The sequence below is a fragment of the Schistocerca nitens genome, chromosome 2 (assembly GCF_023898315.1).
Source record: "Schistocerca nitens isolate TAMUIC-IGC-003100 chromosome 2, iqSchNite1.1, whole genome shotgun sequence".
In the NCBI taxonomy this organism is placed as follows: domain Eukaryota; kingdom Metazoa; phylum Arthropoda; class Insecta; order Orthoptera; family Acrididae; genus Schistocerca; species Schistocerca nitens.
Window position 1 is genome coordinate 648,824,240 of NC_064615.1, and position 12,423 is coordinate 648,836,662.

The window sequence follows — 12,423 nt, forward strand, 5'->3', positions numbered from 1 at the left end:
CAGTGTTAAATGAAGAATACAATTCCACACATATCGGAAATTGCTATACCATCATGCTGTGTTGTTTATGCAAAGGGCATGCAGAAGTTTAAATTGTAACATTGCTAGCTTAATGTATGTACGAAAACGTGTTAACTTATGATGAAATGAAACCAGTGATATTCAGTTACAACCTATTTATAAGAAGATTGTATTGCAATCCAAAAATATGTTAAACATAATGTAAACATGAAGGCTGAAATTATTCTTTGTGGGATTAATACAGTGAAGAGTAATAGTAATTATGATAGAGCTGACTGCAGGATTCATGTTAGGAACAAAAGTTGTACTGTAATTGAAAAGCAATTAACGGAAAAGATTAAGGCATTATTAACGATGCTTGTTTCATGAAATTTTAATATGAAAACAGATTTTTCTACTAGTAAGTGTATCATAGATATTGTCATGATTGGTAAAGCTAAAATCTTTAACCAGTTTTATGAAAGTGTATAAATTTAAATTTTAAGTTCAGTTATGCTCGATTTAAACAATATGTAGAAAGCTTCTGTAATTGTTCGATCTTATAACACCGTTAGTGACAGTAGTCGTGGCAGCAGTTAGTACATGCCAGTCTAGCATCAGCCTTACATCAGGTTTTGGGCACTAAACCTATTTTAAAAGTATTTTGTGTGTTTTGACTGTTATTTTTTGGCAAACTTGTCCAAATAGCCTGACATTATGTAGAATTGAAACCAGGAGCTTCACACCTCAATCATCTCCTAGAATATCAGCAAGTTAAATAATTGAAATGAAACCACAAAAACTGATTACGTTTTGTGGTCTCGGGTAGTCAGCCATACCAGGAAGGTATGTTGAGGAGACATGGATTCATGATGGACTGCTGGAAGAACAAATTGAAGAGCTGATCATTTCGGTTGGCTCCAGTAATGGTTCCAGGTCCAAAGAAGAGAACAGGGATTATTCCTCTGTCGGAGTCACTTCACTTAAACTATAGCTGTAAGTGTGTATAAAAGACTCGCTGATGGAAAAAAATGAGAAAATCTAGATTTCGTTCCATTCAGTCACAAAATCTTGCAAAAACCCACCCAAAATTTGGAGAATGTAAAAGCGAAAGGACAACATCAGTTGAAGATACACAAGATTTGAAAATTTGGGAAGAACACATTATAAATCATGTAACCTGAAAGGATAAATGTAACACTGTTGTTACCTGGACATATGATAACTTTGTAGAAGTGCAGAGTTGTAACCAACAAGTCACCACAAGAAACTTGCAACAATGGGCACTTGCTGCTGTGAGTGAGTTTCTAGATTTGGAATTCAAAACCTCAGAAACATGATCAGAGAGGTCAAACAAAAGCATAAGATTCATCAAACAGAAATTTGGAAATTTAAGAGAGACTGCCACTCTAGAGGAAACTCTTGCTGGGAAGAGAAGTTTTGAGTGGGGCTCGGGCTCTTACCCCCCCCCCCCCCTCCCCGTTATGACAAGAATTTTGTTATCAACATCGATCAGACAGGCAAGTGGAGAATCCTCATTCATTGACATCAGTTGAAATACTCTTTTTAACCTCACATACAACAAAATATTCACATTTGTATTGCAGGTTGCCAGTAGCAATTGACATATAACCAAATCCTGGACCATTGAGAGGAAAAAGTAGTTCTTGTGAAATGACGGTATATGAACAAAGTAAGCCACTTGTATAAAGTGCAGTATGCTGTAACCCTTCTGGAAAATTATTGCCAACAGTCTACATATGCCAATAAGAGAGTATTGGCCCTTTAGACTGAAGATTCAAACAATGGTGAATGATTATGTGGCAAAGTATGGGACTATCATCATTACTTATCACAATCTGGGAAACTTAGAGCAGTCTTAAAGAAAAAGCTTTTGACTGATGTAATGAACTCTTACACGCAGGGGAGCGAATTTCCTCTATTAATTTACTCTTGGCAAAAACAAACAAATCCACAATCATGGGATTAGATATTTAAGATGGTGAAGGATTGCCATTGTCCAGTATTAAAATGATCCCCCACTCTCCAGATACATTCTGCTAGTGCAACCTTATGATGTTTCTTGTTATTGTCATGCAAAGAATTTGATAGAAAAGTTTCAAAACTGCTCTTATCTCATTGAGAGAGAAAAAGAAATCGCATCCCCATGAGGCTGTACATTCCATTGTACATCAGCTATCCTTGCCGATATTTGGTGAAATGATGTGTTACACATGGTTCACTGCCAAACAGTGCATTGAGAGAGTACCTATTATAAATGTAAATCAAGTTTATTTTTCTGTAGAAACTTTAAAACAATTATGTACTTATAAAAGAACTAGGTGTAATTATAACATGTGTAAGGTGCTGAGAAAATTATTTCTTCCCCTGTTTTTACTATGAATATCATACCAACATGCATAAATCACAACAGTAAAATAGTGCAAGTATCTAATTTTGTATACAACTTTCTCGTGTACACCTCTCAATCCCTTCCTGGAAATTTATTTGCAAACCTAAATTTTCCTGTTCTTTTAATGCCTGTTGTGAACATATTAATAGATATAATATATTGAGCATTAATTCAGTTTATTTTCAGTGTAAGTAATGTAAAAATTGAAAAATAAAAAGGAAAAAAATGTTTCTGCAGAGGGATACAACCATCAGATTACCATTCCATACTCTTTCTGATGCACCAACTGCTCCCTGGAAACTACTCCAATGTAAATGGCTCATGCCTTGCCCAACCTGCAACAAAAACTGCTATTTTATTCTAAACACACAGCCATCTGGAGCTTCCACTTCTCTCACTTTTATTTCTGGCCAAACTGTGCGCATACTGTAACTTTGGATGAAATTCGTAATGACGAGTAGCCATGATGTGCTTGTTATGTTTTTGTGGTTTGTTCTCCTTGCATTGCTTCACTGCTTCACTTCTCCTCATTCCCCGTTTATTTTGTAAGATTATTGAATTAGTCTTCTTGCTTAAAAATGTCAATTTATGGTTAATTGTTAAGACTGCTTGTACTGCATAGACACACAGCAACAGTTATCAGTGGTCACATATTTCATATCATTACATCTTCGTTGATTTCATCTCCTTTGCGCTATTCATCCCTCGTGGCTGAATAAATTACAGTCCTGCTCAACTCCGTTCCACCAGTGGTGTTATTTCCATGTAACCTGTTGTAGGACCTTTGGTAGAATGCTTAGAAATTGTAGCTGGAAACATCAGCAACAATTAATTTTTGAGCCAGGTGTGGAGTCATGCTCAGTTAAACTAATGGTTAAAGCAACTTTTATGAAAAGCAGGAAGTCTCTTTTTGAGTTCAGTTAGGGCACAAATTTGGAAATTTTAAGTTTTGTGTGCTGAGAACCAATTGCTTTTTGTGTTGCATAAGACTGCAGAGGTGTCTGTGATCACAGTATTATATATAAATCTTTAGTGTTGCTTGCAGCTCGCATACGTTGCGTAGCTTTATGGTAGTACAACTAAATTACTTTTGTTCCAGCTCAAGATGCCAGTCGCGCATTGAATGTACTAAAGAGCAAAACTGCACCTTTAATAAAAAAACGCCAAGTTATGAGGACAACATTTGGTGACTACAGAGTCAAAATGTCGGAGGAGGAAAAGCAATTTAACAAGAGTATGATAGCTTTTAAAATTAGATATATACTTTAATTAGTGCTTACACCACTAATCTTGTGTGAAGTGAAGTGGTTGTCTGTCTTTGTAGCAGAAGTTGTGTTATGGTAGAACCAGGAATTGGAAACTCAAGAATTCTTTAGATAAATGATTTATTTGAATTTGATGATTATCAAAAAATTGGCCTAAGAAGAAATGTAGAACTTGAGAAAATACAAAAATTTCAAGTTGCTGTGAAGGGAAACTGCAAAATTGATATAGTATAAATGGCTGATAGAAGGTGACTTCTGAAAATTATGATTGCAGCCAGAAAGGATTGTAAAATGAAAGACTGTGTAGAATTAGCAGTGTAAATTGTAATTGACAAAAATATTTGTTTAGTGGATGTTAAATATGAGTACCGTAATAACTCATTTGAGAAAAAAAAATTTGCAAATTGTACTGCATGCTTTAGAAATTGTTACCTCTTTCTTTCTGTTGTGCTATATTTTAAAGTTCTTTGAAACCATCAGATTAATGTAATACCTAGAAAGGACATGACAGCATAGTAGGTGCAAATAATAAGACAGAATTGCTTCAGGGGCAAAATATTTGGTACTGCCAACAGTCAAACTTAAAAGTACATGACACTATCCTGCTTTTGAAACTTTTAGTTTCTTCCTGGGGCGGAGCAGGCAAGGCGAAATATGTTGGAGAAGGTAACTCAGCCCCCAATTTAGAGACATATATAAGAGGGGCATTCAGTAAGTAATGAACACTTTTCTTTCCTGGCCCAATTGTGGTTGAAAAAACGCGAAATTTTTTGTTGGGCATTTTGGGGAATTGCCACTTCAGCACCTATAGTTTCATGACTTATAGGTGGCAGTGCAGTACTAGCCTTCAAGATGGCATCTGTAATGGAGTTGCATTCAAGCAGAAAGCTATCATTGAGTTTCTTTTGGCAGAAAACCAGAGCATCGAAAATATTCATAGGTACCTGCAGAGTGTTTAAGGAGACCTGGCAGTAAACAAAACCTTCTTGAGTCATTGTGCATTGTGTGTCTCATCATTGCAACAAGGTCACACAAACCTGTCAGATCTCCTGTGTGCCAGCTGACCACACACAGCTGTGACTTATGTAATGTTGGAATGTGCAGACACTCTCATTCAAGATAATCGATGGATCACATGCTCAGCTGGGCATTTCTGTTGGTAGTGCTGACACACTTGTCCGTCAGTTGGGGTGTTCAAAGGTGTGTACCTGGCTGGGTCCTCGACACCTAACAGAAAGCCTTAAAGAGCAACAAAAGACCATCTATGTGGAACTGCTTGCACGTTTTGAGGCTGATCATGACCCTTTTTGTTTGAACATTGTCACAGGCAGTGAAATATTGGTTCATCCCTTCGAACCAGAAACAGAACTGCAATCCGTGTACTGGTGACACACCACCTCTCCTCCGAAGAAAATGTTCAAAACTGCATCCTGAGCCGGTAAAGTCATGGTGACCATCTTCTGGGACTCTGGAGGCTTTATTCTGTCTGATGTCCTCCCTCAGGTTGCAACAATCATCTCTGAAATGTGTTGTGCTACTCTCGAGTAATTGAAGAAATGAGTTCAGTGTGTTTGTTGCCATAAAAATGCAAATGAACTACTCCATGACAATGCAAGGCTTCACACAAGGTTGCGCAGTTGAGAGGTGCTCACACAACTTCATTGGACTGTTCTTCCTCGTGCACCCTACAGCCCGGATCTTGCAGCACCTTCAGACTTCCATCTGTTTGGCCTAATGATGGATTTACTCTGTTGGAAGTAGTATGTGGGTGATGGGGAGGTTAATGATGTAGCAAGACTTTGGTTCAGGTATCGACCAGTAGAAGGGTATCGTGCAGGCATGCAGGCCCTGCCAGTAAGGTGGTGCAAGGCCCTCACATTGAACAGAGATTATGTTGAAAAATAAGATTTTGTAGCCAAAAGAGTGGGGAGTAATATGGTGTATTGGAATCCTGAATAAAACCAAACTGTTCTCAGAAAAAGTGTTGCAGTGCTTATTGGACTCCCCTCATACATTTAAGGTTTTGCCCTCTGCGTTATAACATAGAAAACCTTTTTATACTTTCTGTTATGTAAGCTAATCTAGTGTCATTAGATAAATACATTAGGTAGTACCACACCATAGTAGGAAAAATAAAATAATGAAATTTGAAACACTCATTCATAAAAACATGAGGTTGCATGCTAATGACAATTCATATTTCTGAAGACTATTCTTAATCTCAGTTACAATGCATATATTTCAGTTTTTGACGTGTATGTTTCTACACTAGTTGAGTAGTTTCATTTTGACACTTCAGTCTGCTAAAAATGATATTAAGGAATTGATGATTACTCGGGCAACAAATTATGTTAATATGAGGTATCGTTACAACCATCGTCCTCATATGTAAGAGGCAGTCAGATGAAGTCAAGACAGATGGAAAAAAGTAAGTAAACTATTTATTATTTCAAAAGTAAACACCATAACTGTTAATACATTTACCCCAGTGTGACACAAGATGGTCAATGTCTTCATGGAAAAATGTTTAAAGCTGCCTACAGAACCATGATTGTACCCAGGCATTCACTTCATCATCTGGCTTATTGATGGCCATGAATCTATTTCTTCAGGTCTCCAAAAATGTGGAAATTGCATGGGGAGAAATCGGAACTGTATGCGGGATGTGTAAGGGCTTCCCAGTGAAACTTCTGTGGGTCTGTCCACATTTGCTGAGGTTGTTTCGACTACACTGCAAAATTTATGCTGGGAAGTCCTTACGCGTCCTCCGTAGAATCCTGTTCTCTGCCCATGCAATTTCAGTATTTTGGAGCCCTGAGAAAAGACATTTGTGGCTGTCAATTTGCTTCGGATGAAGAGGTGCACGCCAGGGTACAATAAGCAACTGTAAACATTTTTCCATGAAGGCATTGACTGTCTTGTGTCACAGTGGGGTAGATGTATTAGTAGTCATGGCAATTACTTTTTGAAATCATGCCATATCTTCTACCTTGGTTTCGTTTTCTTTCTGTACACAAAGTATACAGCAGCTCATATAAAAGAAACAGAAATGCTTTGAAGTCAATCATTTCTTGTAGGTTTCTTGTGTCTACCAAGTCTTTCTCTGTCACATGTGTCAGTTCTGAGTGGTTTGCCTCTATATCATGTAGAAAGAAAATACCGAACTTCAACACTTACTCAAGTCATGTGGGCCAGTTTATATCTTTATTCCTTGGCAATCTGTTGAGTCTCCAACTGCGGTCCACTGCTTGCATATTTCATAATACATTGGCTCTTATTTTGTAAGTATCATTCCACATACAAAGTGCTGATATTCAGCCTATCACTGTCATTTCTTTCCATCCAACCAGAATTATGATCTATTATTTTCCTTTCTTTTCTGTTTACATTTACTTGCAATCTTTCTTTGTATTTGTTATGTTTTAACGTCTTCCAAATGCACACATGGGTGTGCACATTCTGTATCCCCACCCCCAAATCCCATGGAAGTAAAAAAAAGACACAAGAGGGAGGGAGGCTGTAGAGTACAATCTACAGAAATGTCACACTATATATTGGAACAGGTTCCCACTGTATTGTTCCAATTCGTCAGTTAGCAATTTGATGTGAACTGTGTGATAACAACTCCACTGTTTATTAGGGTCTTCAGTTGCTCCAGCTGTACCCATTAATGTTGCTCCTGCATGTTTTCTAATTGCAGATACGTATACCAGATGTTTCAAGGTTGTAAATTGTTATCCAGATCTTATTTTGAAAACTTTGGTAGTTATTGCTGATCTTAGTTTTGTTGTATATTTCAGCAAAAACACAGCTGAGATTGGCTGCCGTAGAACCAGACAAAAAGTCTCATTTTTTCAAAAAATGTTCTTCATTGGCCAGCAGTACAACAACAAATGCTAAAGAAGAAGAGATGGACAACTGTGATGAGACAAAATGTACTGAAACCTCTGAAGACAGAAAAAAAATTATATGAAGCATTAAATGGCAGTTGTTTCAGATTCAACTTTGAATGACAGGTTTATGTAGAATTTTGTGATGTCATCAACAATATTCCATACATAAATACACATTTTATTTGAAATTTCCTTTGTTTATTGGACTTCCAATTCTGTAAATAAATTTTCTATGGAAATTTATGTTTTGACAAATGTATGTGTCGGTAAAGAAATATGTCATTTTATTAACACCTTTTTAAAACATGCAGAGACATTTATTAAAGAAAAGTAAAAACTGTTTCAAATGTATCACTCAAATGGCAATGTTAGACTTTTGCACTGGGGAGGGGAGGGGAGGGGTGGTAATGCTCGCAGCATCTGTGGCATTCAGTAAGCCTCACATGCTCCTTGGATGATGCCAAATGGTGGATACTGCAGGGAGCTCAGTCTTTGTCGACTAGGTACAGGTTTCCTGAATTTGGAGAGTATTGATGCCACCAGCCTCCTGTAACCATAAGCTGTGGGCATGCTTCAGCAACATCAAATTTCTTCTTGCAGAATAGGTGTGTCATCTGGGAATAACAACACCCACTATTCTAAAAGACAGACAGAGGCTAGTTGTCCTGATAATCTGGCTGTATTTAGTAATGGAGCTCAAGAAGTTATAAATCAGAATGTGTTTCTTTTTGTTTGATCTAGAGGAAATACGAAGGCATAATGGAGAGACTGATAAGCCTCAGCTTTCATTATGATCTTTAATTCATCAATACGTGAGTATATCATGAAAGGGTTCCTCCGTCTTTGGGCTGAGCTTAGATGCCTAACTCTTTTAGGTGTTACAAATGCTAACAATTTTGCTATATAACATTAAGTAGCATAGATGAAGTGACATGCGGAAAATTTGGAACAGCAGCCCATGAGTCTGGCACTGACTGCCTGTCTCCAGCAATCAACATCAGCTGTTCTGGTAGCCACTGGGTCTAGAGACGAGACTGCCTGGTATCCACTGAAGAAAGAAAAAAAATCATAGAATAAAAGTTTCAAAGCAGATCCCTTACACAGAACCCAAAAACAAATATAAGGCGATGAAATCCTGCCTTTGCCCCTTGTTATGTTTCTGGTAAAGAAACCTGTCCGCAGCGTAGATGCTTAGATGTTCTACATTACATCTATACTCTGCAGACCGCCATGAGATGCTTGGCAGAGGGTTCATCCCATTTTACCAGTTATTAGGGTTTCTTCCCATTCCATTCATGTATGGAGCGTGGGAAGAATGATTGATTGAATGCCACTGTGTGTTAGTAATTATTCTAATCTTATCCATAAGATCACTATGTGAGCGATATGTAGGAGATTTTAGGATGTTCCTAGAGTCACCATTTAACTTGAAACGATAGTTGATGTGTGCCTTCAAGAGTCTTCCAGTTCAATTTCTTCAGTATCTCTGTGACACTCCCTCACAGTTTAAAAAAACCTGTGAGCATTTGAACTGCCCTTCTGTGTATACATTCAATATTCCCGGTTAGTCCTATTTGGTATGGGTCCCACGCACTTGAGCAATATTCTGGGATTGGTCGCACGAGTGATTTGTAAGCAGTCTCCTTCATAGACTGGTTGCACTTCCCCAATATTCTACCAGTAAATTAGTCTACTACCGACTTCACTCACAACGGAGCCTATGTGATAATCCTATTTAATATCCCTACACAGTGTTACGCCAAGGTATTTGTATGAGTTGGCCGATTCCAACAGTGACTCATTGATGTTGTAGTCATAGGATATTATGTTTTTTCATTTTGTGAAGTGCACAATTTCACATTTCCGAATACTTGAAGCAAGGTGCCAATCTTTGCATCACTTTGTAATCTTGTGAAGATGTGACTGCATATTTATGCAGCTTCTTTCAGTTAGTCTTTCATTATAGATAACTGCATCGTCTGCAAAAAGCCTGATGTTACTGTTAATATTGTCTACCAGGTCACTAATATACTACATGAACAGCAAGGGTCCCAACACACTTCCCTGGAGCACAACCATAGCTACTTCTACAGCTGACAATGACACTCCATCCAAGATAATGTGCTGCATCCTCCCTACCAAAAAATCCTCAAATCCAGTCACAAATTTCACTTGATATCCGACATGATCAAACTTTTGACAACAAACATAGGTGTGTTATTGAGTCAAATGCTTTTCAGAAATCAAGAAATACTGCATCTACCTGACTGCCTTGATCGAAAGCTTTCAGTATGTCACATGGGAAAAGTGCGAGTTGTGTTTCACATGATCGATGTTTTTGGAATCCATGCCGGTTGGCGTTAGGAGAGCATTCTGTTCAAGATACCTAATTATGGTCGAGCTCAGAATATGTTCTAACATTCTAGAACAAATCGATGTCAAGGATATTGTATGGTTGTTTTGTGAATCACTTCTATTGTCCTTCTTGTAGATGGGTGTGACCTGTGCTTCTTTTCCCAAGAATTCGGTTTTGTCTTTTGTTCAAGGGAATTACAATAGATTCCAGTTAGAAAAGGAGGTAAGTCAGCCACAAATTCAGTATAGAATCTGAAAGGGATTCCATAAGGCCCTGGAACTTTGTTCAGTTTTAATGATTTCAGCTGTTTCTCAACACCACGTACACTAATACTTCATTCATTCATTCATCTATCTTTTCAATAGTACAATGATTCTGTTCCTGTATTGTTCACTAGGGACTGGACACTAACAGTCTTTACACATGACAGAATTTCCTTGGGTTCAGTGAAAGATAATTTGACAATATTGTGCTACGGTAATTATCGAAGGCATCACGCACTACCCTCTTGGCAGCCACACACGTTTCATTGACATCTGTCTATTTATAGCACTGCAATTTGTTTTACACCTGTTATGCAGTAATCTCTGTTTCCTTAAAGTTTCTTTATAGTGACTGTATGTTGTGATTCCCTTCTGCTATGGACTGTTCTACTGGGCACACATCTATCCAGTGCCTGGTCAACTATTCTTTTAAATTTGAGCCATAGTTCCTTTACATGCTCCTGCCCTGTGCTAAAAGTTTCAAGTTCCACATGAAGATGTGACACTACTGATTTTTTAAAATCTACTTTACTGAACACACATATCTTTGTGCTTGTTTCAGTTGTACTTTGGTAATCATTGTTGCACAACCATGTCATGGTCACTGATATCATTTTTGATGTGGACATCCTCAAAGAGGTCATGTCTATTTGGTGCCAATAAATCCAATATGTTTCCATCATGAGTGGGGTTCCTAACTATCTGTTCTAGATAATTTGCAGAGAAGACATTTAGTAATGTTCCACAGGATGTCTTATCATGCCCATCACTAACAAAACAATTATTTTCTAGATTAATTTCTGGATGATTGAAGTTTCCACCAATGATGAAAGTTTCCACTGATGATTACAGTATGGTTGGTGAACTTTTTTGTACAAGTGAACTAAGGTTTTCCCTAATGTTTTCAGTTACATCAAGAGACGAGTCATGGCAGGTGACAGAAGGATCCAATTATTATTTTGTGGCCATCCCTGATACTTAGCCTTGCCCCATCAATCTCACATGCAGCTTCAATTTTTATCTTGGTGGATTTGAGTTTCTTGTCTACTAATGCACTACCTCCATTTCCCATTTGCATACCCTTTTGACATACACTTAAATTTTCCCCAAAAATTCCACTGCTATCAGTTTCAGGTTTCAACCAGCTTTCTGTACTTGGTATTATATGAACAAAGAGATAGAGGGGCTGGCCAGTACTTACCTCAGCTCAGTGCAGGCGATAGATACACAAAGCAGAACAAAAAATTTACGTATCCTAGCTTTCAGAACTTTGTTCTTTCGTCAGGGAGGAGAGTGGGGAAAAATGGGGTAGAAGGGAAAGTGGATTCAGTTACTCATAACCCAGGTTATGAAGCAACAGGGGAAAAGTAAACAGGGAGGGTAGCAAAGATTGACGCATAGGTGTCAGAGGGAAGCCAAAGATATTCTACTGTAAGTACTGTGCCAGCTTCAAAGCAAAGAGGATGCGTACAGAAGTAAAGAGGTATATAGTATAAAGATAAACACAACTATGTAGGATGAAAAGAAGCGTGAATGGCTAAAGAGGAAAGGGAAAGAAGAGAAGACTGAAGAGTAAATGGGAGTGAGGTTGGTTAACGTAGGTTCAGTCTAGGGGGATGGCGGGATGAAAGGATAAGTTGGAGTGCAAGTTCCAATCTCTGCAGTTCCGAGGGACTGGTGTTGGGTGAGAGAAGCCAAATGGCACGTACGGTGTAGCTGGTTCCTAGGTCCCGAGAATTATGCTGGAGGGCATACTCTGCTACTGGGTACTGGACATCTCCTAGGCGGACAGTTCATCTGTGCCCATTCATGCGCTCAGCTAGTTTAGTTGTCATCATACCAATGTAATTCAAGGTAGGTCAACATGTGAAACAACACATGTCATTTATCAGCTGACATGCCTTCACTGCACATCCTACATAGTTGTGTTTATCTTTATACTATATACCTATTTACTTCTGTATGCATCCTCTTTGGTTTGAAGCTGGCACAGTACTTACAGTAGAATATCTTTGGCTTCCCTCTGACACCCATGCCTCCATCTTTGCTACCCTCCCTGTTTACCTTTCCCCTGTTGCTCCATAACATGGGTTGTGAGTAACTGAATCCACTTCCGCCCCCCCCCCCCTCCCCTCTCCTCCCTGACGAAGGAACAAAGTTCCGAAAGCTAGGATACGTAAATTTTCTGTTCTGTTCTGTTTTGTGTATCTATCGGCTGTACTGAGCTGAGGTA

At 38.3% G+C, this 12,423-nt stretch overlaps 1 protein-coding gene across 8 annotated transcripts in view; it reads left to right on the forward strand.

The window, feature by feature from the left end:
* The window catches only part of LOC126236763 (UPF0488 protein CG14286-like), a 718,241-nt gene that overhangs the window by 370,058 nt on the left and 335,760 nt on the right, over positions 1–12,423 (forward strand). For 4 of the 8 annotated variants that reach the window (XM_049946321.1, XM_049946320.1, XM_049946319.1 and 1 more), the window contains exon 3: positions 3,513–3,647. The exons of 3 other annotated variants lie outside the window; for them this stretch is intronic. In XM_049946321.1, the coding sequence (XP_049802278.1) occupies positions 3,513–3,647 (135 nt within the window). Of the gene's footprint in view, positions 1–3,512; positions 3,648–7,478; positions 7,760–12,423 lie in introns of those variants that run through there. One more of the 8 variants, XM_049946323.1, reaches the window with a different exon arrangement.